The sequence below is a fragment of the Tinamus guttatus genome, unplaced genomic scaffold, assembly GCF_059628265.1.
Source record: "Tinamus guttatus ecotype Peru unplaced genomic scaffold, ASM5962826v1 Tinamus_guttatus_pri_ptg000580l, whole genome shotgun sequence".
Taxonomy (NCBI): domain Eukaryota; kingdom Metazoa; phylum Chordata; class Aves; order Tinamiformes; family Tinamidae; genus Tinamus; species Tinamus guttatus.
In genome coordinates this window covers 1,568,372-1,595,974 of record NW_028289114.1, presented here as the reverse complement: position 1 = coordinate 1,595,974, position 27,603 = coordinate 1,568,372, and the positions used below count along the sequence as shown (strand labels likewise).

Below are 27,603 nucleotides of genomic sequence, written 5' to 3'. Positions count from 1 at the left end.
TCCTGCTGTAAGAACTGCCTTGGTCAGACACTCTCCCAACAATGCAGTCAGGTAAATTATAAGCTGATAAGTTTTTCTTTAAAAGTATGGTTGATTGTGATTTTTTTTTTCCTTTAAGGTAAGGGGCTATAGTAACACCTAGATCTTAAAAAACTTGAAGATGCTTTTAAGTCTTAAGATTTTCATTTTAAAACTTGAAAAATCCTTAATATGTAGATTGGAATTTAAAGGAGCAATATATGTAAAAACAGAAGGTTCTTAAAGAATGAGTAGGGAAAAATGGAAGTAGCCAGCTTACCATATACTTAAATTTATAATGTTGTGTAAAAACTCTATTTTGGCATCTTCTAGCCCTAGACAGAGGGATTTAACTGCACATGGAAGAGGCCTGCCAAGATGGTCTCAATATAGGCAACAAAGCCAGCTACCATACACATAGCATCAAGCTCCTGCATTTTTTCAGTGGATATGCCAATGTTTGGAATTGGGCTTCAGTTAATGAACCTGCCCACTGCTGTTATCCTTAACTCACTTTTTTTTTTTTTCCCTCTATTGCCTACTTTCTAATCTCTGTTGTGGTCATACCCCAAGTAAGCACCTAGCACCTTTTCTTAGAATTACCTGAGTCTTGAGTCTTGAATCCAAGCATGGTGTCTCCTGCCATCTGTATCAGTATGGAATGGTTATGTGGGTCGCTTTCAGGCGTAAGAATTTAAATCTTGTCTAAATAAACAACGAAGACCCTGGAATAGTCATGGTGGAATAGCAGTTATTCTGCATTAGCTCCTGTGAGCACTCCAGGCTGGCACCCGTATTGCAGGGCAAAGGGAACAGGGGCGAGCGGACTATGAGCGGCTGTGGCACGGTGAATTCCTGGCCTGCCGGGTTCATGTTTCAGTTGCCAAAAGCAGAGGGTGTTCCAGAGCCTTGCTCGAGTGGCAAACTCGGGCACGTTTATTGCCTCATTCCTGCCATTGGAATGCGAACACTTGGCCTGCGGAAGCCCATTTCCCATCCATAGGTCCTCCTGCACGGCCACAGGAACAGTGTGAACAGGCCCTGCTTGCAGCGCTAGCCGACCCGCTTTCAAGAAGGCTCTTGCAGCTCTTTGCAAGGATCAGTTTGCAGCTGTGTAATACCTTGCACGAGCTATGTGCTTGTGTATGCAAGATAAGGCCTACGACATGAGCTGTACGGGACGGGCGAGCTTCGCTCCTCGGAGCCTTCCTGCGGAGGAGGCCGTGGCGGCCGAGCCGGGAGCGCGGGGCGGGAAGCGGCTGCTGCGGGGCGGCCCGGCCGGCGCTGCGGAGCCGCTGCCCCGTGGGCTCTCCGGAGCCGGCCGGGCGCCTGCAGGGCTGGCCCTGGAGCTGCTGCTCCCAGCGGCGCACGAGGGCAGAGCCAGGCTGCTGAGCAGCAGGGCCCTTCCATAAACCTGCCCTTTGCCATGGCCTCCGCAAGTGTCCCGTTTTGAATGGATAATTTTAAAGCCTCGTAAAATGATAAATACAAGGATGAAAGTCATAAAATGAGGCTTGCTGTTGGACGCTAGCCATACCCATACAGCGAGAAGGGCTGCTTGCAGTGAGCTGTGGCAAGCACGCTCATCTGCTGCAGCGTGCTCTGGGGACCAGAGGCTTTGCTCAGTCTTTAGCTAGTTGTGTGCATGTTCTGCATGTCTGCATGTTCTCTATAGACCACAACAGAGCATCTTACCAAATAAATCTTTCTGGAATACAGATTAAAAGCCATGTGTCAGTCACTCTTGAATAAAGAAATTTCATTCAACACCTTGAAAGAAAAATAATATAGGTTTGTATATTTCTGAATACAAATGGTCTTTACCATTTCTTCCAGAGCTCACTCTCTATTAAGTGATTGCACTTGTTTGCTCTGGTTTGAATCTTTTTGACACTATTAGACTGGTACTAATAGAAGTGATAAATGATGCGGAGTCGGCATGCCAGATGTACTTGTGATGGGTCAAATGGTGCTCATTTGTTCCCAAAGGCAAATCTGGGCTCATGTACCCTTGCTGAAGTGTTAGGGAATAATATAAGTTTGTGCTGCTGTAGACGTGAGTAGTCTTTGGCTGCTTTTCACTCATTCAGACACACTTCCTCACTCAGAGAATATTCACAGACCAGAAAAGTCAATCTATAGAATCCAATTTACGGTGCCTCAAAAATGAACTTGTCTTCATCCATATAGTTGCAATGGAAAGAAATGGTAATGTAATGTAAGAGCAACAGTACAAAAAAGGACTGTGTTTCAAAGGCTTGCTCGAGTGGCAAACTCAGGCACGTTTATTCCCTCTTCCTGCTGTTGAGATACGAACACTCAGCCTGCAAAACCCCTTTTCCAATCTGTAACTCCTCCTACTCTACCACAAGAACGGGTCTTGCTTGCGATGCCAGCTGACCTGCTTTTGTGAAGGCTCTCCCAGCTCTTTGCAAAGTTCAGTTACCAATTGTGTAGTATCTTGTGAGACATTGTAGTACCTCTAAGAGGGAATTTAGGGAGGGAATTTGCTACCAATGTCCAAGATGAAATCCTGTAGTAAGGATGCAGTTGGGAAGAGGAAGACAGACAGCACTGTAACAGTGGCACACTCCTGCCAGAGGGATATTCCAGCTAGCTTCTCCTGCCTTCTCTGTTGTCCCGTAAAATCTACAGTGGCTTCTGGAAGGATGAATAATAGAGTCTGATCCCAGCACTGGAGCGGTAAATGCAGACTAGAATTAGTTCTTGATAAGGTCTGTCTGCTTCTCAAGGAATGTAGTGGAACAGTTTTGCACAAATACAGCTCACTTATCGAGAAAAAAGAAAAAGGCCACAATATCTGAAAATTAACTGTTGAATTCATTATGCATTTTTCAAGGGAGCAAGGACTGGAAAAATCAGAATGTTTTTCCTCAGAATTTCTAAACTAAACAAATATTTGGTCTAAATGGAGGCTGTATTTCTGAAATTGGCCTATATTTCATGATAAAATTTTAGAATATATTTTTAAACCTTGAGATGGGTTGTATGAAATATTTCCAATGTTTCCAATAATCTAGAATGATCTTTGATTCTCATTTATCTGAGAAAACAGAAAGTTGTTTGTTTGTTTGTTTGCTTTGCTCTGGATAGATCCAAAACAACATTTTCTGTAATTTTAATTTTACTCAGAGAACTAAAGATTTTCCTATCTCTCTTCTTAAGTCTTTTAATGAAAACTCATATATTGACTATACTCAAGCTGCCTATAGTAAACATTTTGCTACGAAGAAATCTTAATTATTCCACATAGGAAGGATAGGAGAAGCTACATCTTCTTGCCAAATCTGTGATTTTTATGTGTTTGCGGAGTCATCAATCAAAACTGTCAGCGTAATGACTTGTAAGAGCTGAAGCCGGCAATTCGTCAAATCCTATTTCTGGCAGGCCGGACATCGACACGAGTTTATCTGTTCCCTTATCGCAGCTAATGAATCTGGCATGCTTGTACTGACTGCAACAGATACCACGGTATGGCACCACTTTTAAATAGAGTAGGAATTATAAAGAGGAGAGATAGGAATATTCAGAATTCCACTGTGATTACATATTATTTAACATTCTAACTGTAGGATCTGTAGTGCCACCATGTCATTTCAGATTTCAACTGCATCCGTATTTGAGTGCTCTCTCTGGTAGTCTCTGTCTCGTGTTTCCCCTACAAATGGGTACAGCAGCTGATTCGCATCTTGAAGGCAGCACGTCTAAAATCAATAATAACCATAATGCCCCTTAGATACTGCCTTGCTGTTTGACAGCAGGAAAAGGCTGCCTTTTAGTAAATGATTTGTGGGAATATTTTGCAGGGTTGTTATTGCTGTCATCTTTAATACAACCTGCTTGTTCAAAGAGCTTGTTCTAATGATGTGCTTGCTCTTTTTGTCTCAACTGCTTCAGCTTTAGGAACCTTTCATAAAGTCTCATTATATTTTTCATTTCTCTTTGTTTATCGCTTTCCTCCATTTCTCTTATTGCAGTAGCTTCTTTGGGCACATTCCACATCAGTTCTGGCTTCAGAATGAAGAGAAACATATACTTCTGTGTGAAAAAGCAGCACATGGCCTCTAGACAGCCTTTTCAAAGCAGGTCTCTTTCCCTGGTCATAACATCACATTTTCCTTATATCTGTTGCCTTTTAAGGTTATCTTAAATAATCTTATTCAGTTGTATTCAATTAAGACATACATCTATTACAGCAATAAAGCACCTAGCTTTGCTATGGTGAATTGGATATTTCTTTACATCTGATCCGTCTTGCACGAATATTTGCCTGTTTTATTAAGTCCATATTTTCCTTCAGTATGGAGAAGGCATATTGTATTAATATGGGTAAAAGAGGAAGGAGTTCCTTGAGTGGTTAAATGTTGCATGTGTCGGTGGGTCTGTGACATAGACAGAGTGGGTCTGTGAGATACTGTTTCCTTGCCTGTCCCTTGCTGTCAGCTCAGACCAAAGTGAAATAAACTCAAGAGCTGTCTGCCTTTTAGCTACTATCAGTACATTCGACTAGTATCTGACCTGTCCCATCTCTTTCAGGGTCTTATATGTTCCTCCAGCATGGCAATATAATCTGTGGTTTTTATTTTAACTACTTAACCTTTCTTCAGCCTGCGCTTCCTCATTTCCTGTAAGCAGACAAAGTGAATCTGCAGATAACTGACACGTGTCCTTTTCTTCATTTCTTTCCTAGGACTTTTAGGCTGTAGTTGTTTCGTCAAGGTAAACAAAACATCAGCATCTTCACACAGCTCTAAAACTAATCTCAAGGCAGGTAGATAACTGAATTTTCTCAGGGAATCCTGACTCTGTTTCTGACAGGAGTCTCTGTTCAGACTGAATCCTTCCTCATTATTTACTTTGGACATTTAGTGGTGGTGGTCTTGTGTAGTACTGTTAAGATTCCCTGAGGTTTAAAAAAGCTTCATTTGTTAGCAGGAAGTGGTATATGAAATGGCATTCTTTAGAGAAATCTCTTTTTTTTTTTCTTGCAAAATGAAAACTGCTCATTTAAAGCTTAAGAAGGCATCATAAGGTGGCGGGGGGAGGGAGCAGGACTTAAAGAAGTTTGAAGTGTATAAAATGCTCCCAGCCTCCTCCTCTGAGAATTTATTCAGCACTTGTTAATTGAAAACCCCTGTCATGAGCAGAGGTCTGCCACTTGTCATGTATATGAAATACTGCAGATATTTCCAAAGTTATAAATTCCTTCGTTGGCCATGTTGTGTGTTGATCAGCCTAGGAACATCGAGCACGTAACAAGCAAAACTTGCTGAGATCGTTTTTTTTTTTCTCCACGGTAACTGAGCCATATGGCAAAACTACTGTAGCACAGGGAGGGAGGAACAAACATTTCTAAAAGGAATGTTCAAGAAAATGTCTTGATATTAAGAAATATGCGATTGAGAAAATACTGTGCATTAATTGCAAAAGTCAATAAATCATGTGTTTAGACCAATGAATAGGGAATAAGGTTTGTAGTTTTTGTTTTTCACTGTCCTGATGGTGCAGTGTATGAAGTAGGTACGTCACATAACAAGAACTTTTTAAAATGGTAGAAGCCTTGAACAAAGCACAAGAGATACTTCTGTATTTGCAACCCGTAGCATGAGCACTACAATCCTACAGAAATATTTTAATTTCATATAAATTATTGTTTATACTATTTCAAGGGCGTTTGTGTATGTGCTTTGCAAACACAGTAATCAGATCCAGATAAGCTCAGCTACTGCAAAGCTATTTGGCAAGCATACAACACAAAGATTTTCTAATGAAAATTTTCATTACTCCTCAGGGACATGTATGTGACTGGGTTGCACAAGATTACAGAATTCCGAAGGTCTGCGCTGTGCATGGATTAATAAACCTTTCCTCTTCTCTGTAAGGCTAGCCTACCTCAAACAGCTTTTTGCCAGGTTCAGTCTCAAACAGGTAAAGGTCCCCTTGAGCTATGTGACAAGGTTGCTGTGGGTTTAGCCAAAGATTCATGTTTTTATTGTATCATTCAAGCAGATTTAAAAATAGAATATCTTGGTGCAAATCACCCTTCCACCCTTCCACTTCAGTAGCCAAACAGATTTGTATATTGTACTGATCACTGGCATGCAGATTTTTGCATTGAAAGATATCCTGTGATGTTATATTTATTTTTATTTATCTTGGGGTGGTTTTATGTTTTTTACTCTATATTTTGTTTGCACAATCAATAAGGACACCAAGAATCGACTATTGATGTTTATTGAATTGTCATATCAAGTGAACATTTCTGGCAATCTGACCACAGAAAGGAAAAACATTTGTTTGAAAGGGTACAGATCAGAAATCCTTATCAGAAGAAAAGGATGTCTACTTGTTGCAATTATAAATACCTAAGAAGATGACAGCATGATTTCAAACAGGAGGACTGCAATGTGCATGCACCAGGATGGGATCCAGGACAGAGTGTACGTAGGGGAGAGTTCCCAACTTGTGGTTTAGCTGGTCTGGGATATATTGACCCTTTGTGCTGTGCAGACTCCTAAATGAAATGTGGTTTTGTGACCCGAAGTACGAAGTCAATCACGTGTTCTGTTCAGTTTGGACAAAGTCCTTACCTCTGTCTAGTGTGTGTTATCTGGATAGACTGTGGTACCCAGGGGGTATGTGTCTCATTAATGTATCATTTGGAAGTGAAAATCTATTGAGTTTCATTTTGAAATCACTGGCATATGTTCTTCTTTTCTCCTTCCTATTCATTGACTAATTTCACTGACGTGAGAGGAAATTATATAATTATTCTGCTTTATTAGTGTCTGAACAAATATTAAAGAGTCTGCTTTAGTCCTTTGGGAACAGAACCTTGGACACACATAGTGGGATCATCTTGAGGTCTAGTCCAACAAGTAACTGAGCACTCCTAACTTCCCAGCGCAAGGGAGAACACCCTCAGCACTTGCCTAGCCCATTCAGATGGGATCTGCAGTTCCTTTACTTTAAGTGTGTGACAAAGCCATTAAGTTCAATGGGAACACTCACATACTTAAAGATAGGTGTAGCAGGTCAGGAGTGGGGAGATGAAAGGGGGTGAACGGATTTTTTTAGTGCTCTGGCAGTTCACTTCATCACATGTGCGTGTTTACTTTCTCATTCCTCTGCTTCACTCTCCCATGCTAATCCCCCTCCTGGGTGCTGACGTTTTTCTTCTACCCTGCTGACATCTTCCACTAAATCAAGCAATAAGCTGCCTTCATTGCAGCTGGAGGACTCCTGAAAGTCACAGGGGGCTGCATCTTCTGGGTTTTTAGTATCCAAGTACCTTTTCCCAGGATGCTGGCGTTTCTCCACATGCTGGTCCCTTAGGTCTCGCTCATCATTCCAGCCTCTACTGCCAGGATGCTGAAGCTTATATGGCAGATACCTTTTGCCTGGGTGCTGTCTTTTGGATAACTCATTCAAGTAGGTTAGCTGTGCGCTCGGGGTGTCAGCGTGCTGGTCCCACAATGACCGTCTGCCAGGATGCTGTCGCTTTTTCAGCTCCAGGTAACTGGCAAGGCTGCCTTCTTCTTCTCTTTTCCCTGGATGCTGTCTCTTCTGAATGTCTCCATAAGATGATTCTTCCGCATCCTCTCTTTTCCCAGGATGCTGTCTCTTCTCCAGGTCACTTATGTACCTCTTTCCAGGGTGTTGTCTTTTAGAAAGCCATTCTGGCAGAGGGGTGTTTGATTCTGTCCAAGGAAAAGAATAATGTAAATGAACTCACATGATCCTCACTGAGGAAGCTGAAATGTGAATTTGTGGAGTGCTGTGGTGCAGGAGCATATTCTTTTGCTCATCACACCCATTTAATTGCAATTACAATATCTGTGTAGCCTTGAATATAATCACTCTGGATATGAACACAGCTGTGGGAATTGTTGTGGTGCAGTTGTAGCAAGGATGGGTTGATATACTAGGAACTAGCAGCAAACAAAATGAGAAGAGATCCAGTGAGAAAGCCTAATGTGGTGAACATGACCTACTCTCAGCATTCATGCAAAGGAGGAGGAAGGCTGTTTCTATGGGCACTTTGGGGCCAGTTGTTTTTTCTACTCTGAAATTGAGGCTCCCTGCTCCTTGGTGGCGACAGGCCCCTTTGCGCTTCTTGCAGCCCCCTGTCTAATTTGCCTCCAGGGCTCTGGCTGGTGGGAGCAGAGTGCTTGCAGCCAGTTGGGAGGGACTGACACCAGAGCAGCCCCCGCATTCCCGGCCACGGCAAAGCCCTCCCCTAGCGGATGTAGAGGCCAGTGGGATGAGGTAGCAGATGGATGGGAACGCTCCCACCCGCACTGAACAGCAGGGACAGGGTCCACAACTAGGGAATGTTTTCCATCTGTCCCGTTGGAGCTTTCCAGACAGGCAGGTTTTCTACGATAGGCTTCTACCTTCTTTCTATGCAGTAGCTGCTCAGTGATGCCAGAGCAGATCCCAAGCTGGAAGGTTTTAGAGAAGAAGTCCCTTTTGAGAATTCTCCATGAATGGACTATAACAGACCTTATATCCTTCCCCTTCTCTTAATTATAATTAGAATAATACATAGAGAAACTTGGAACTAACTGCACTGGAGCTAATGAGAGAGGTGTCCCCAGTGTTATATATACCTTTATTGATCTTTTCTTCCTCGGATTTCTTGAGGACAGACTGAAGGATGAGGCTTTCTGCCTCCCGCATGTTGTCATCCAGGGGCCTTTTCTCCACGTTGGTGCCTCCCCCTGGCAGCGGCTGCCCGCGGCGCAGGCAGTGGGTGCACAGGCTCAGGCAGAGGAGCAGCAGTGGCAGCGGGACAGACCGCATGGCGCGACCGGGCTCCCGCGGCTTCCCTGGGGCGGAGAAGCACAGGGAGGTGCAGCAAAATGAACCCACTAATAACAGCAGTATTTCCAGAAAAAGAGACATGGCGCTGCTGGTGGCGGCTGAGGTCTCTTAGGAAAGTCCCTCCTGATTTCTGTTACAGTGCTCTTGGTTTATCTCATGGTCTTTGAAGAAACTGTAAATTCTTCATGACTGAAACCAAGGACTATTTGTTCATTTTTCTGGCAGAATAAGAATTAACATTTTAAACACCTAACTTCATGACATACAGGTAATTCTGAGAATCAATTTAATCAGATATTTTGCCTGAGGCAAAAGTAATTTCCCTCTTTAAGCCTGTGTAATCATTGCTGCACATGAAGTGCACACACATATACATTTTAAAACCATGTTCACCGCATGATTCTGTTTGTTAAGGGTTCATATGAAAATGATATTAGGATTTGCAACACTTTTGTTCCATCTTCGGTTAAAACACAACTTTAACAGGCCATTAATTAAATGTGTATACCAATTTAAAGTAGCTTGTTGTCTCTCTCTGTGTCTGTATGCATTTGTCTATGTAGTAAGAGAGCTGTGCTCCGTTGGTCAGGAAGATTTCACAGAAACTTCCTGCATTGCTAAAGCATTTCACATTTCTTTTTAGAGACAAATATTAATAAGCATATCCTCTTTTACCATTCACCTGTGTAACAAGTTTTCAATTTTTTCTAGTCAGCGATGGAGTTTCTAAGATATCTATCACTGATTTCTTTTACAGTAAGTGGAGGTTAGTTCAGCTGAATGTAATACATCTTTAATATTACTATAACAATCATTTAGCTTAATTACATCTCCAACATCTAAAAGAAATATACACTATTAGGAAGTTCTACCAATTTTTACATTAGAGAATGAGTTTATTATCTGTCTTATTGGCAGGTTTCTGTCACCCCGATAATGTCCTTGAAAACAGCCCCAAGAATATCACACAGGCTATTCTGCTCAAAGAAATCTTTAGAAAGAAAGTTAGAGTAGTCAGCCAAAAAGGAAATGATTTGGTTAATTACCTGCTTTGTAGTTTCCGATTTTTGCTTGATGCTTCTGCCAAGAGATTGTTCGGTCTTTAAAGCTGTTTGTGCATCTGAGCTTAAAATTTGCCCTTTCTGTGCTACAGACAAATGCAGTATCCAATCGAACTGCTGCTAAGTTCTCTTTGGGTGGCTTGTGTCCCCGTACTTATACCGTGCTGCCTCTGGATCCTTTATGCAAATGGCTGTGAGGTAATTTAGGTGATATGTTGCTTTGTGTGTGTACCTTTTTTTTTTTCTCTCTATTGATGTCAGAGGTCTGAGTTTGCACTTTAAAACGGTGCAGACCTCCTTGTGTTCATGCTGGACTCATAGAGACTGCAATTTTTCCATTCTGTAGAGAGATAATGTTGAATTTTATGTAACACACAGCATAGAGAAAAGGTGTTATTTTTTCTGCTTAAAATAAGAAGCTCGTGCATCTTCTATTAAGCAAGCACTGTGGGATAAAGGCAAAAGGATAAGTAATTTATCAAGCTAAGGAAGGAAAACAATGAAAAAACTGTAATGGATTATGTTTAAACAAATTTGGACCTTAGGTTTTCTTTCTGAGTGATAGTAAATTTTTGGCTTACAATTCCATGTATTCATGTCATAGACTTCCATGAAAAATGTACTAGAATACAGGGTGCGCAGCATTAGATACTAAAAAGATAGTCATTTCTATAATCTTTGTAACTGGAAATAAGACTCCTTCTTTCTACTTGTCCATCTATTTAGATATTTAGTTATTTTTCCACAGTGCTACTCAAGACAGATCTTGCTGGGGTACAGATAAAGGGCTAGTGATTCTTTGCTAAGCTTAGTAATCCTGATGACAATATAGAGAGAGGACTAAATCCCAAGTAAAGATTGCTCACAGTGATTAAGTGATGCAGGATTCGGCTCATTTCTTTTATTGTTATTACATGGAGGATGTCAGCCAAGTGAAGTCTTTTTTTTCTTTCCCTCTTACTCTCAGAGTGTCATAGACTCACTTGTGTGTCCTTCTCAAGTTAAAATTTGTCTTCAGCAGTAAGTAGTGGCAGAAACTAGCAAGCTGTCAGCATGACTTGAAAACACCTTCCTCGATACAACACTGGCGTGAACCTTCTCTCTTTGCTGCTGTGTCACCTGGCAGTGCTGCGGCCTGAGCCGGCAGAGTATTGGAAAATGTCTATGTGAGTATTTTTACATCTTTCCCGGGACATCTTGCTCTGGTCATGGTAGAGACACATTACTGAAGCAAATTGGTCTTCTTCAGTATAGCCATCCCTTTGGCAAATATGAAGTGTAGAAGTTGCTACGGAAACTGCTCTTCTTTTATTGAACTATAGGGGGAAAAAAAAAAAGGTTGTGTGAAATTAATGCAGAGCTTGCCAGTGCATTTATTACCAGTTTTACTGAGAGCTGCTGAAAGTGCAACTAGTTTGTCCTATGTTTGTAATACAAAATTTGAGGAGTTCTTGGTCTTCTCTTCCCCATTCTTCAGGAAGGGTCCAACTAAGGTCTTTCATTGCTGAACTTGCAGGTTTTCCATTCATTTTCAGTAGTTAAGGAGTTAAAATCTAGAGGGGAAATGAATGTAACTCCTCTTCCGTAGCCTTTCTTTGCTTCAGCATTGAGTCTTGGCCTTGCTGCTACTGCTCTTCCCAGTTCAAACGCAGGTGGTGGAAAATGTGTTTCTGATGCAAGCTCTGAGGCCCTTTTTGGAGTGGCTGATAGTTAGAGCTGGGCAACTGAATTGGCCCAGGGAATCAGGTGAAATCATTGCAAGCTCTGACAGCTACTGATGAAGGTCACTTGAAGTATGACTTGAAAATGGTGAGGAGCGAAAGTAAAGATTCTGCTTTGAAACTTCTGGCATTTTAAGTTGCCATGTTCTTTTTCCAGGATCCCAGAAATAGCAGAACCATGTTCTCTAATTTTAAGCCTAAGATTTCTGTAGTTTTTGCAGTGTTGCAGTGTTTGCGAACACTGAAGCAATGATACTTGAACTCTTGAATTCCTTGAAACTAATAGGAACTCCTTTAAGGAAACTTCATATTTGGGAGATTAGATGTCCTGTCTTAAATAATGAGTAAGATGAGTATTGAATGAGATGAAGACATTAATTTCCGTGCAGAGAAATTCTTAGTAGAATTACTGAGTAAATTCCACGGGGAATGCACACAAATCCCCTCTCGTACTTCAATGAATAAAGGCCAGGAAGGTTATTATGTTAGAGGGAAGGGGATGTATCCCACATAGCATTAAACCTGTTGCTAAAAGAAGTATAAATAACATGTTGCTTATATCAGCTAAATTATTTTATAGTTTAATGAGGAGAAGAAACCAAAGCATCATGAAGTTAATCCTACATGTTGTTTTACTAACAGACTTTTCAATGCTAAACAACATATTATGGAGTCAGAACTTGACAGGCTTAATTGTATGTTTAAGAGTCAGTCTAACTCACAATGTTCCTTCTGGGATAGTGGCAGTTCAGAATTAAATCTCTCAATGGATTCACTGTAATGTTTCTTTATTTTGTAATTATCTCCAAATGTTTATGCAGGGTAATCTCTATAGCTTTCCAGTCAGATGGGAACCCGATTATTTATGAAAAAAGTGGTCAACTTCAGAAAGAATGTCACTGTATCTTGTGTCTTATTCCAGCCACAAACCAAATAATGTCACCTAATGAAAACAAGCAAGACAGAGCCTAATGGCACCAACTATTGAAAACAACAGCTGCCCAGACTATTGTTTTATCCCAGTTGCCAATGACAGCACTCAAGAGATCCTTGTTCAGTGCCAAAAAATTAGTCATTGGACAAAGCAGACTTGCCAGAATGTTGCTTCTGAGCTGGAGTTGAAGTCATGGTGTAGGAAGAAGAGATTCAGGGGGGTTTAATTTGGTGTTATAGAAATGGTGGACATCCAGCTTGCTTTTGAGCAACTTTCCTGATTCAATTTGTCTAGTAACTTACAAGTTCATTTTGAGATTTGAAAGTAAGACATTATTATTTCCCATAATAATAAAAGAGTAACATGCTAGTTTGTTTCTTTTATGCTATTCTTTTACACTTGCTGCTAACACATCCTAATTATGAAACACCAAAAGTTCCGCAGGAACTTAAAGAAAAAATTATTAGTAGTGAGGGTGCCAGAGCCCTGGAACAGGCTGCCCAGAGAGGTTGTGGAGTCTCCTTCTCTGGAGATCTTCAAAACCCGCTTGGACGCAGTCCTGTGCCACGTGCTCTAGGTGACCCTGCGTGTGCAGGGGTTGGACTAGATGACCTCTAGAGGTCCCTTCCAACCTTAAGGATTCTATGATAGAGGAATCATATTTGGGCATGAAAGGGAGCAAGAGAAGAGAAAATAAGAGCTTGGCATAAAGTTTGGTATAAAGTATTTGAATGGGCTGGTTTGGATTTTAAAATCTCTAGTCCTCAGTTTGGCTACCTCTCCTTTCAAATTCAGCACAGAGCACATGTGAAAATCCAAGCTGCCAGTTTCTGCCTGGTGAGATGTCAAAGACACAAGGCGCAGAAGTTCCTGAGGATTTGACATATGTAAAATGTTCCCAGTATTTGGGGATCAGAGACCATTGCGAGAACAAGTAAGAAAAACACTGAGTATAAAGGTTCCATAACTGGCCCTGCATAGCTGAGTGTAAAACATCTTTCTCTGAAATGCAGCTATTCCTGTAACAGCTTTTAAATTTTTATTTCTTGTTGTTGTTTTCAGTTACTGTAAGCAACAGTCATTAATTTGTGTAGAATACCCAGTAAAATGACCTCAAGTCTTGCTTTAAGGATGCAATATAAATAATGATTAACCTTCAAGTTGTCTGCATTGATTTGATAAGAAAGGGACTTGAAGCCAGTGACAGGCCCACATGGTCAAGTTAGCTGCATGTGTGCCATGAAATACATAGTTTCCAGAAGCAACTATTCTTAAGAGAGGTGCAACCTAAAATCTGATGTAGAGAGGAATTTTGAGCAGGGAGCTGGTGTTACTAACATAGGAAATTTCATGTGTGAGTACTGTCAGATATGCTGGCTGAACTGGAAAATGGTCAGTAGAAGTACTGTGCCCTTCACCTCAACTGTGTGCTTGTGTGTTTATATGTTACCAAGAAGTGATTCTGACTTTTTTCCAAATAACTTTGTTTTTCTAAGTAGTTACTAAGTTGTTTGACCTACTCATTTTCTAATGACTCTATTTTCGTGACTATTTGTTACTCTTCCTGCAGTAAGACTGTTCATTTTCTCTTTCAGATTATGACTGTTAATGGAATCCTGCAGTGCAGCAACACTGAAGATCAGAATCCCATTATGGTAATTATTATACAGAGAGAAAAATGAGACTGTCAATCCCAAGAGAGTTACAATGATATGTTGTAAGTGTATGAAGTGACTGAACCAAGAAAGAGGACTGAGTAGTATGTAATAAGTGTCTCATAAGTATGATATTGCAAGGGTTTTGATAGTTGTAGATCAACAGCTAATCAAGGCTAGGCATGATTGGTTTGTAAGCTTTCCTGGGGTGTTTCAAGAGGATTTGGGAAAAGGGAGACGGTCATTTTATTGATCATAACAAGGAATCTTTCCACTCATAAACACAGTCATATAAGAAAGTTGGTCACTTGGCATTACTGGCAGGATGAAGACATCTATTTGCTTCTTGTGCACCTTTTCTAACATAGAGTATTTGTGGGAGGTTCTTAGCAGATAGTCCGTGACACAGGTTTCAGTGTCTGCTGCTATCAGCTCCACGAGTCTGCAAAGCCTGTGAACAAAAACAGTAGTTAGGCCTCTTTTTTCTTCCATCAGTTGGACTCATCACTAATGGCACCAGTGTAACTTGAAGCTGTTGTTTAAAATCCAGGCCTTTACTGTGCAAAGGCTGTGGATTAGTAGTCAGGAGTCAGTTGGGAAAAGCTACAGCTTTTACCCAGCTAACTGCACCAGAGATCTAAGACAGTGCTGAGATTTGCATGTTCCAAGTGAATGTTTAAGGATTGTTCAGAGCAGAATAGGTCATTGAGTCCCTTCTTTGGAGAACTGAGTGAATTATCTGGTTAATGTGAGAGAAGTTCATAGAATGCTTAATTTAGAACTGTTCCCCTGTCAGTCGTTCCTAGTCTTTGGGATGAAGCTTGAAGTATGTTAAAAGGACTTGGGGACTTAAACAAAACAAAGAACAGCAACAACAACAGAACACTCAAACTTATATACTTAATTGTTCAAGGATGGTGATTTTCATGTTATACTACTAGTTATGTAACAACAAAGACCTAAGACCTTTGTGTAATTTTATAATAACTTTCCAAGTCATCGTAATAACAATAGACTTCTCCACAGGTGTTTAATGGGTTTGTTTACAAGTAAACAGCAAGAAGTGAGAAACTGTGGGTATTCAGCTGCCATTTAGGGACAGAGCTTTTAACTGAAGCCCTTCTATGGACCAAATATTGGGCATCGTCTTTTATAGGACAATAAAGTGCATATGGGACCAGAGAAACCGACTTTTAGAAATTACTTTTTTGATCTACTTGAGTCTTTCTTTTCACATCTGTACATCCCAAGGCAAGGTGAATGAACCTATAGAACTAGAGTAAAAATTCCTCAAATGTTATCCCTGCCCCTGCTAAGAAGTCTGTAAGAGACAGTCTATTCCCTGTTGACCCTTCTGTCACCCCTATCTCCCAGGCCTTTTGGACTGAGCTCAGATATGGGCAAAGATGCACTTAAAAGCAGTTAGAGAAGGCTTGTAGATGCAAACTACCACAGCTGATACAATTTTATGAAACAACAAGCTGGGAGCTGACACATAGTCATTTGGTTAGAATGGGGTTTGGGAACGGGAACAGATTTATTATGTTTCTGTCTCTCCCATTGAATTGCTTTGCAACTCTTAGTGATGCATTAAGGCAGAAATCCAATTGTAATTAAAGTCAGAGTCAGTCTTTACATTGATCTTAACTGAAAATAGGTCAGGCCCTGAGTTTTGTGCTGTGTGTCCTCAAACCAGAAGATAGTGGTACTGGACAGTGACTCTTAATGTTTGTGACAGACTTTGAAACTGTCAGATGGTGACAAGAGAAGTCAAAATTGTTGTTAATAGCTATATTTTAGGAAGCAAAAAGAATTCCCTCAGTGTCCCCCAGTGGGCCTGGGGTGCAAGATTGATTCTAGAAAGCGGTAAGAAGAAAAGTTGCATTCGATCACACGTTATTGAAGCTTTGCTGTAATTGATTGTGATAGGGACACTTTTCCTGGCCCAGAAATAATGATGTGAGATCCTGTTAGATGAGCAATTCTACAGCATTCTTTTCTGTGGACCAGCAATGATTTTTATTCTTCAGATACTACCAGATATTTCCACCTTTTCTTATCTAGAGCTGCTATTGAATTTGGAATCTTCTGTGTTGGTGCTTGAAATCTGCTATGATGGGGCTCTAGAAACACACTCCTGCAATGGCCAGAAATGGTCTTTGTATCCTTCAGTGCAGAGAGATGGCTGAATTTAATCAGTGTTTTTCATCTTGTGGTACCAGACCATTCAGTATTTGGAATATTTTCAAGAGATCATTACAAAGGTCATCAATAAAAGCAACCCTCTTGTTAGTATTTTTAGATGTGCTATGTGATAATCTGTTCCACCACTAGAAAATGCTTATGGAAGTTTAAGTAGAATATTCAACTACAGAATGCAACTAGAAAAAGTCAGATTTCTTTGAGATCCTTTTTAAACCTATATTTCAATGCTTGTATGATTCAGAGGCCATCAGGGAAGAAGCAGAGTTAAAACTTTAATAATTTTACATTTCTGTAGCTATTATTGAAAAATGTGACCCAACATTTCTGCATTTTGAAAGGAAATGCCTCAGCAGGAACTGGAACTGATGAATTGTGTCTCACAAACCTTTTGGAAGATCTCAGCAATAATCTGTGATTATTTCTGAGCCTCTCCTGCTCTTGTTGAATAAGCAGAGCTCAGATCTTTTTGTGTGGAGAAATTATGGAAATACCAAGGATTACCTGATAAACAGGTAGTGCCATTGATCATTAACTCCACTTTATAGCTATAGCATCTTTTTGTCATTTGAATAACAAATGATCTCTGAGCCAATATCAGAGTAAATCTTATTGACCTTTTAAAACTGCTTGTGCTTTTATCAAAAAACCAGTAGCTTTGTCTTCGTTAGAATCACTTTAAGTTCTGTATGGGGCCAGATACTGAACAAAATATTTCTATATACATGTATTTGCATAGGAAGAAAAAAGGCATGTAGCAGTTCTCTTTGCTTGAAGCTACATACCCTGGGCCAATACAGTCTGTAGTGGTAAACTGAGCAACACTGCTACGTTGATATTAAGTTCACGCAACCCACATCTGTAAGTGTGTTAGGTGGATCATCTGAAATGGGTTGAATTAAGTGGTTCATGTCTCCAGCTGAAGTTTGCTTCTATCAGTGGTGTTTCAGCTGCTTGTTAATGTGGTTCTGTGACAAGAAGCTGGAGACTTCAGCCCACGCGACTTTCCAGGCTTCAGGTATATAAGCCTTTGTTACCTCTTAGTTGGACTAACTAAGGAATAACTCTGGTGTAGCTAAGTGTGAGATGTTTCAGATTCTGTAGGATAAAGAGTTCTGTACATCCTTCAGCATTTCTGTCTGCAAGCCCATCACTTTATGGTCTGTCAGGTTTCCATATAGTGAGAAGATTGTCTAAGACTCCTGGACAAAGACTAATGTAAGACTTAAGTACAGAGAATATCTTGCAGGGAGTTGCGTAAAGACATCTAGATTTTGTATTTCTGTCTCCTGTCTGTAGTATGAGGTAGGTGCCTGACTAAGAAAAAAATTCTTTGCAGGAGTTCCAAGAAAGAACAAAATTATCCACTTAAATTGATGGACTCCCTACTGTGGATGAGCAGGAAGTGCTAATCAAAGCCATCAGAAATAAAAGATTTCTGGTTTATCGTATTGTCGGATATCTCTTATGAACGTTGATCTTTGTGCAAATCCAAATATGACTTGGACTTTGACCCAGAAATAATTTACATTCTGCTGTTCCAGTGCCAGATTTTCCAAGGCATCTGTGTAAATATACAAGTGCAAGTAGGTGCTCTCACTTTGTTCTGCTGGAATCTCATATTTCCCCAGGAAACTGATTTCAATGGGCTTCTATTTAACATATGTAAATTGGGAAATTGTAAATGAGGGTGTGTGCAGATATTGCCTGTGCAACAATAGAGACAATCATCAAAAATGTTCTTTATAACTCTAGGCTAGCATTGCATTTTAATATAATTAGGATTATTTATATGAGAATGTATATTGGCTGACTCTCTGGCTAAATCGAATTCCCCAGTTTTATGGCAGAAGTAGATTTCTTGTCATAGTTAGCATTTCAAACTATACCTTGATGAGCATTCTTCATAACTCATTCAAACAGCTCTCTGGCATTTCATCTAATTTAAATAAAGCACAAGTTTAAGCAAAAAAAAATTATTAGTAACACAGAATATCTTCATGTGTGTCCTGATGTTTTCTGCTGGTTCTTCTTGGAACAATCTTGATTCATTGCAAAAATTAAATCAAAAATAGAAGAAATCTGGTTTTGCATTATTTCACATGGTGGCTAATTTCCAGGCAATCATTTCCAAATGCATAATGACTGTTCCATTTGCTCACATGCCATCATCACACTGTGAGAATTAGAATCATTTATTTGGAGAAGCAGAGCATGTAGCCCAAGTACAAGAAGTGCTATATAAAACTCATTTTGATTCTGTTTTTATTAACAGACCTGAATATTCATGACTCTTCTTTTTAATCTCAGAATAAAAGCAGAAAGCATAAGACAGGAGCTAAAGACTGATGAAGAAATCAAGTAGCGGAAGTCCCCTTAATGCAGGAGACTGAGCTAGACAAAAATGGATTACTCTGAGAACAGACAATCATCAAACCCTAGTCAGGTTGTTGCTTCCGTAATATTAGAAGCAAGCTAGACTGTGGTCTTGAGTGTATGCTGGGATTTGGAAGGTATTAAAACCCTGTATTTGATAATTCCCTAAAAATGTGTAGAGAGCATAATCTGTTTCCTTGAGATTGGTCATTAAAACTAGAAACTTCAAAACGGGTATATTTTGAGGAAAAAAAAAATGAAAAGAAGGTACAGCAGCCACTCCAAACAACGTTGTCTTTGACCTATTGATGTGGACAGGGCTTGGATGTCAAAAGATCTTGCACTATAATTCTGGCTTTGCCTTTTTCCCCTGTCCTTTTCTGGATAGTGATGTTGGCATGATTATCTTTTTCTGCCCATAAAAATGGAAGGGGTTGTTACAGGTCTCTGCAATTGACCTGTGCAGCTATTGGGAAACATACATACACGGGGGCAGATTTTGTGGGGTGATTATTCCCAGGGGCCATGTGAAGATGCTTTTAACTAAGTGAAATGACTGGACCTGAACCTCCTCTTATTTTCACATCTGGATTCAGTGGCAATCCTCTTGGTTCTCAGCAATGTAAAATTCAGGTTTGACTTGTTCAAACTCATATTTTCTATTCCAGTCATGTTGACACAAGCTCTGTAGCCTGTCTGACAACAGGGACAGAGCACAAGTAACAAACAGTTTGTGCTTTTAGAGAGACTCACATTCTACCAAGGAGCAGCAATCAATGACCATTTAGGTATTTCTGACTGAACAAGATGTCTTTAAATTAAGTCCCTCTTCTCTTACAGGACCTGAAAGTAAGAACACTCCAATCTCCTAACTTAGCCACTAGACAGACAGCAGAGAAGGGAGTGTTACTGGGTTGCTTGGCCAGGTGACAGACTTAAACTTCTACCATGGTCCTTGGTCTGGGAAGCCCTTTTCTTTGGGATAGATGTCACAGTGAACAAACTACCTTTCACAGAGCCTAAGAACCGATGAGAAAACTAAAATGCTGTATTGGGAATTAATCAGCACTTGATTCTCAGATGATTATCCTGGTTCAGGGAACTGCTTAGGCTGAGAACTAACTTGTGATACAAGGGACAGAGCACAGTCACACAGTTGGAGGCTGGCACAGGAGGGACTGGGGCAGCCTGGTCTTAGATCAGTGGCAACTTGGTCACTGTTAAGCACTATTGCATCTATTGACAGTAACTGCTGAAAAAGACATTCCTGCTCCTCTTCCTTGCCACACATGCCTTTCTTACTGCCTCTCTTGCATAAGATGCAGGAACTGCTCAGCTCTAGCTATTCCATTCAGCATACTGGTCATACGCAGAGAGAAGGGCTAGGACTTCCTGACACCCAGCTAGACATGACCAGGAGAACGACTAGGGGTAATAAGACCAGTCTCCCAGTGCAAGTAATTCTAGGATTTCAAGAAATTGTAATTTTGCTCTTTTTTTTGTTTTATTAAGGATGAGGGTTATTGTTATCTGCTCACTGTGAAAAGAAAGATCCCAAACATTTCTTTAATTACCAAATGCCAGGGAGAATTCCAGGACCTGTGGGAGTACTCTGTGATATCATTCTTCAAGGATGCCTCCAGTTAGAACTGGAATATAACTCAATTGTGCTTAAATATGGGGAAGTAATGAACTGTATAGTAAATATTATTGTTTTATTAGCAGCTCTGCATTTAATTTAGGTAAGGATTTCTGCATAAATGGGAAGTGTTGCACTCTTTCCTGATCGCATGCCCCTTGTAATAATTGTGGTTTGCACCCCCACTTGCCAAGACACTATGTGGGTCCCACCCTGCAACCCCTGGGTTATGAAGGGAAGACTAAATGGAGCGGTAGTGCAGAACGGCGCATCTCAGCCACCCCTGAGGTGTTTGCTGGGAGAAGGAAGTGGTAGATGAGACCCACATCTTTTCTGACTCACTCTTGGGCATGGGTCACAGCACCTGCAGCAGGTTTGGAGCCCAGTCTTCTACTGCTCTCCCTTCCTCCTCATCCACAGACAACATGATGCCCACGTATGGACAAAGGCTGTTGAGCCAAAAGTCCATACTGGAAAGAAAAAGCTTCATTTCAAACTGCAACACCTTTATGTTCTTTGTTCTAGACTAATCTGGGAGCTCATTTTTTTTTCTGAGCTGATAAACTTATCCCTTTCAGAGCTGTTGTATCAGACATTTGAAAATGTCATCCCAGTCCCCTGAATGATTTATTTTTTTAACAATGATTCTTTTATTAGAAAAGAAAAACTAAATTCTGCTCTCTTTTCTTTGATAACACCCCATTTGCAATTGCAGTATGGTTCAAAAAAAAAATTCTGACAGCAGAAGACTTTTGCATACAATTCATGTCTTCAGAAACTGGACAAAAGAAGCAGCCTGAATCTGTAAATGAAGTAGATCACAGTAATGAGAAATTGTTCGTCATAAGTCATTGCTGCATCCTATCTATTTTTATTCTGAAAGCTCCAAAGATCTGTTTGTGTTGTTTTCAGGGATGGTCCTAGGATCCTGCAGCGTAGCACAACATCAGGAGTGAACTTCCTGACGTTGTTTTGTGTGAGCTGGTTGTCTTTGAGCGTCCTTGGCACTGCCATGGCTCCCTGGAAGCTACTGGTCACCAGGCAGCCACCGGAGGACAACTGCAGTAACCATGTGTGGCCTGATGTCCATCAGAAACCATGAGCAAGGCTGACTATCTGCCTTGTCGTGTGCCGCTCAGTGTCTGTGTCTCAGTGATGGCTCTTGGACTCAGGAAGAGGAATGTAGCCCTGTTACTTGAAAACCACTGCTAAGCAATAAAGCAGTATCTTCTGATTTCATGTCCAGTGGGCCAAATGCCTGCGTCTTTAGTGGGGATTGGTCTCCCACCAATCAACCTGTTAATGTATCCACAGGAATTCACTTGTGTGGAGGGAGATTACAGAACAATTTGTAGGGAAGCCATGAGTAATACTGGCACCTCATGGCACAGTTTGCTGTATAATTTTGTCTTATACCAGTGGTCCAGCAAATCCAATCTCTTGCCTGCAGCTCTGTTCAAGACACTCTATTTACTTTGTTTAAAAAAAATCCTTCAACAAAAAAGTCTTCCAAGAATGAGACAGAAACAGCTATAGTGAAAACATAAGAGAACACGTATTTTTCTTCCTGGTCAGATGGGGTCTCCTGTCAACAGAGTTACTAAAAACTCCTGCTCATCCCAGTGTCTGTCTTTCTGCCTGTTGTCTTCCCTTGATGTGTCGATGCAGACGGATCAACAGACTGTGGTTGCGAAGACTGAGCATGTTCCAAAGGTGAACCTGCTTGTGAGTGGCCTCCCTCTTCCACTCTCCATCCCGTGAGTGGTCCTACTTTTAGCAAATTAACACAGCGAGAGAAGTGACTTCTTAAAGGGAACGGAAAGTGCATGCCAAAATTGGACTTTGCATATCAAGGTCTTACATGGTCTTACAATACTTCTAGACATCTAGAGTAAATTGGAGATGATAGGGCCATATCCTGTCCACTTACATCATGTGGTGTTTTCAGCAGGGTGCCATACAATCTTTTTTTGCTTGGATATATCTTTATACCTGTGGGATCTGACCTGAAATGAACCATGTGCACCAGTACTAGTGTTTAAAATCTAATAAAAAACCTCTTGGACTTGCTATCCATATGAACAACAAGGGGGAGTTGCAAAATTATTCTCATAAATATCAACAAGGCAAGTTTTATATGGAAATAAGAAACAGTGATTAAGAATCGATTTGCAAAGCAAGGATTACGAACTTGTTTGTTTTCTCACACCTGTGCTCCACTTCAGCAGTACCATAAAGGCATATCTAGTGTGCCTTCCCCCTAATTGTATAAAGCACTCAAGGGAATATGATCAACAGAGGCTTTCAAGATCACACCAGCATTTGCCCAATTATCATACCTAATGGCAACATGTTGTTCCTGCAGCATGTGTCTTTATTCCTTGGTAGGTTACATATCCTTTCAGCTTTTTACCTATTGATCCAATAGTACCTCATGTGGAACAGAAACTTCTTTCTTGGCAGGTCTTAATTATGAAACTAGAAAAATATGTTATCTTTACAATACCTTTTCCAACTCAGTTGAGAGAGAATTTGTTGTTTGGAGCATGGTAAATTTTGGCTGGCTTTGTAAAACAAGGCAAGAAACTGTGTGCCATTGTGGCTTGGGCTGTACAGGTAATTGGTATCTTGTGTTCACTAGTTCTCTGTGTACCTGCAGCTTTGATTGCATAAAGCATCTTCAGCAATGTGAAGAAGGATCCTGCACTGCTTCGCACTTTGAGAAAAGACTAGTCTCAATCTCGTACTCCAAGTAGGTATATACTGTGTTGCAGAAAACGAAACATTTGCTGAGGAAACCTGCAGCATTGTGAAGCTTGAGGCATATTTATTTCCCTAACATTTTTGTGGGATGGCAAGACTTAAAGAAAGTGGCAGGATGATGTATCCCTAAATCAAACTTTTTTTTTGTCTGTCTCCTCTGGGTACTCATGATTACGAGCACAAGCTGATTAGTAAGGGCAGTGTTAGATGCTAATTGCTCCCACACATTGTATTCACTAAATATTTTTACTAGTTATAAATTGCAACAGAAGAAATATTTTGTCATGAATCCAGAACCATCTTATAGCTTTATAGTTGTCACACTCGGTCTCATTACCACAATTTAGCACTTTCCGGTGGTACTGTAACCTGGACTCATTACTCTGGTTGCCTAAAGGAAAACAATCAATCCTTGGTCTTTCTAGAAATAACCCAGAACCTTTCTAGAACTAACCGTAGTTGCAGTGTAGCTCCATTCTCCAGAGTGGTTGCAGTGTTTCCCAGCACACTGCCTTTGTTTTCAGAAGTTTTCGCTGAACCCCTGCTATGGAATACGACCCTTCCTGTGACCCACATAATTCCAGAGAGAGAAGTAGGGACTCAGGAAGTTCTTGTTGTCATTAAAACAGAGGATGGCCAGGCCCTGGCCAGTTCCCACTCTCTTATCCATTAAAAAGATACAGATGACACCATTCACTCCCCTGTTGTCCTGCTAGCTCTTAAAGTTATTTCTGTGGTGGGCAGGAAGTAGAGCCCAGTCTTGCAAATTTCTTTGTGCTCAGCCACCACAGGACAAAAACAATCCCATGTAACAAAACCCAAACAGCTATGTCCAGGCAAAGTCTGGAGGAATACTTAGTTTTGAGAAAGTTTCTTGGGTCACACTGGATCCATACTTGGATCAGGCCTTGGGAAAAATCCACAGCACTGGGATGCTGGAACTTTTATTCTTTGTCTCCCAGCGAATTTTGTATGTGAGGTGCTTCCTTCTGTTTTAGTGGGGAAAAAAAATAGAAGGATGAGATATATACCGCTGTCCTGCCACATATATTTGGGCAGAGAGCGTAGGTTTGGGAAAATAAGAACAGCTTCCATAGAAGACCTGTCCCAGCAGCTGTGTTTGCTCAGTCTGAATGAACACGAAGTGAACGGTTCCATCATGGCCATCATCGTAACAGACCTTATGCGGCCAGACACAAAATATCCAAAACTCCATGAAGTCAGTTTAGTATTCCTGGAAACAGACTTCAGTGCTGAGATATTAGACAAGGTTAAAGTTGTGTTAGAGGAGAAAAAAAAAAAAAAAAAAAGGAAAAGAGATTTTTTTAATGACACTTCGTCTCTTCCAGCATAAATGGAAATTTTAGTTATTTCTGTCTTGTATTTTTGTTTGCATTTTCTGATCTTGTTACATATGGGTATTTAGAAAAAAAGGACCCAAAGGATCTTCATGTCTCATGATGAGGCTATTAAATAGGTGATCTTATACTCAGTCTTAAAACTGGCAGTATCATCATTATTGTTGACTCTTCTTCCATCATTTCTCTCAAAACAATTTCTCCTCTACAGAAGGCTTGTAAGAACATCCAATTTTGTTCTCTTAAAAGTTCTTACAGTAGACTGAATTGAGAGCATTTGTGCAGGCTTTGAATTTCTCTTGCAAAGCCTGGCAGTGCTGCACCTCTGGGAAGTGTGACCAAGTACACTGCACTCACCTCCTTGAATCCATGTTGTCTCATCCACAGACTTCATTTTCTGTATGCCTCCTCAGAAAGATGACAAACCTGGCCAATTTTACTTGTGCTGAAAATGGAAACATGTTTTTCTCTGTCCCAGAGTATGAGAACTGATAGTTTAGCACACGTTGTAACAGACAAATTCATTAAGCCACCGAATCATGCCTTCCAAGCTGTTTGTCTGAGTATTGATCCCCTGTTCCTGAATAAGTAGACTCTGCAGTTGCTCATAATTATTCTGGGACATCTCATTCCAGTGCCTGGATCGATACTGATGTACATGGGCTCCTGCTGCGTGTTCCTGTCATGCCTCAGCACCTTCACATCACCTATTGTTCATCAAGAGCCCAAAGAAATAATTTGCGATGGTGGTGAGAATGCTGCCAGGCACTTCACTCTCATTTAGGTCTCAGCTGGGGCCCAGAATGCTGTGGATTCAGTCTTCCTTTGTAATGAGAGTCAGTGTTAACTTCGCACTGTCCCATGCACCGAGGCTGGACAATTTTCCGTCAGTGTCACCCTAAGCCAAGTGTGATGCCCATGGGCTGCTTGTCCTGGAGCTCTCTAGGAGCAGAAACATAGGGGCCTTGATGTCACCCTGCTTCTGTGGCAAGGATAAGTGTAGATGTATAAGTGTTGAAATGTAGATGTGTAAATGCTCCAGTTGTCATCCGGGGGCTCAGAGTAAACCTGCCGTGGGGCAGCGAGGGCTGGCTGCTCCACAGGGCATGGGAGAAGATCCGCATCGTGTAGGGCCCGGCCCACTGCGCCAGGGCGGAGCGACTGGGGCAGAGCGGGGACAGCAGCCACGAGTCCAGACATTTGGGCAAGTTCATGATTATAAGACTGGTCCAAAGTAGACCAAGAAGTCAATCGATATGTGAAGGTCAGGATTCAGTCTGGTGACAGTAGCGAGGGTCAGACGCAGCCCAATGGTGACCAGGCAGGTTACCTGTGAAAAGGCAGGTCTGAGATCAGGCTGAAGTCAGCCCGGAGGTGGGGATCCGATCAGCAGGCCCAGGCATGTCTGTGGCAAGGGTAGAAAGGGAGGCCCCAGCAGCGCAGCTCGGGCAAGGACGGGGGAGCCGAGGCCGCGGTGCGGAGGAGCCTCTGGGCCCGAGGGCAGGAGCTGTGGCTGGAGGCGCTGTCATCTTTCCATTACATTCGCAGCAAGTAGCTTTGCAGCCTGATCTTCTGTTGCCTTGAGTTTTTGCACTGCAGCTGCTGCAGGATGTTTTGCTGGAGAGCTTTGACTTTGTGTTCCCAGCTGCACAGGGCAAGGGAAGTCTCCGTCCCGGCTCACAGTGTGCCAAGGAGCTTCAGGTCGCCACTTCCCTCTGTGTTCTTGATGCCCTTCGTCTTTTCCCTATGGCAGCCTTCTCCTTTTATACAACGTGCTGTACAGGGAGGAGGAGAGGGCTGTGCAGTAGGCAAGTATATTCTAAAGCTGTGGTTGCAGAATGGAGTGGTGCTCTGCCAATAGCTTGCCCAGAGGGTTAGGTCTCTGCTAGTTTTAAGTGTCTTCTGAGTCTATGCTGTGGACAAAGCTTTGCTGTGTCAAAGCTTTGTGACATTTGCTAGTCACAAAGCCTGGTAATTCTAAAGTTGTCAAACCAGAGTATGAGTTTGTTTGAGTCTTTTGGAGGTTTCTGAGTTTTTGGTTTATTTGCTTTTCTTTTTATTACTGTAGGATGTAAATCAATCTCTTCTGAAGATGCAATTATAATGGTAAGAGGAATCCATACAATGGGATAGCCAAGATTTAGCCTTGACTCAATATGTTGTTTCTATCCTCTGTTCTTACAAAGTTACTCTACTGCAAGTTCAGTTCCGCAGTGGTAAACTAATTGGAGCATGTCAAAGAGAATTTTTGGTTAGTGCAATGGGATTGAACCACCTAACATTAGTAATCTTGGTGTAGCAGTCTGGATAGCAGCTTGTTAATACATGCTTTAAAACCTAGTGCATCCCTGGTTACTGTAATCAGGCTGAGATTGCAGATGGGCTAGATGGCTTTTTAGAATGAGGATTTTGGTCACTTCTTTATTTAGCCTGGAAAGGGACAGTCACAACCCTTTTTTATGTTGTTAGAAAAGCGACTGGAGCTTTGCTAAAGCTTCATGCTATGTGAGAGGATCTTGTCCTTCACAGAAGCAAATTTTGCTCTTGATACCTGGAAACAAAACATGCCCCCTCCCCCCTCAAAAAAGAAAAAGGTTACAGAAGGGTGCAGCGACCTCAGCCCTGTCTGCAGGATGTTGTTTTGGTTCTTGGTTCAGATACTGCAGATTTGGATGTTTGCATCCGATGTGAACTTTGCAGCCAGAATCCGTCCCTAATGCCAGTGTCAGTTGCTCACATCGGATCATCTTTTAGTTCTGTGATATTCTATGCTCCAAGGCACATAGTGTATCTAACGCTGCTCAAGCCACTCGCATTGTCTTTCTCTCACACACACACAAACTTAAAATAGAAAACTGACTTTTTGCATTCTTACATTTCTTTTTTTCCAGACTAATTTGTGCTTCTCAGAAGATTCTGAATATTCAGCTCACATAGCACAGCCAAAGCAGAGGCCTGTATCTAGCAGTCTCTTGAAAGCGAAGAGAACATGCTCTATACCAGACTGTACAATCTGTTCACTGAATCAG

The 27,603-nt window shown here is 41.2% G+C and overlaps 1 protein-coding gene across 1 annotated transcript; it reads right to left on the bottom strand.

Moving 5' to 3' along the window:
- Positions 1 to 7,113: 7,113 nt before the first annotated feature.
- Positions 7,114 to 8,844, bottom strand: TRH (thyrotropin releasing hormone). The gene is made up of 2 exons (XM_010214090.2): positions 8,652 to 8,844; positions 7,114 to 7,739 (listed from the first exon to the last, which is right to left on the bottom strand). The coding sequence occupies exons 1-2, from the start codon at positions 8,842 to 8,844 to the stop codon at positions 7,159 to 7,161; spliced, it is 774 nt and encodes a 257-aa protein (XP_010212392.2). The 3' UTR covers positions 7,114 to 7,158.
- Positions 8,845 to 27,603: the final 18,759 nt, after the last annotated feature.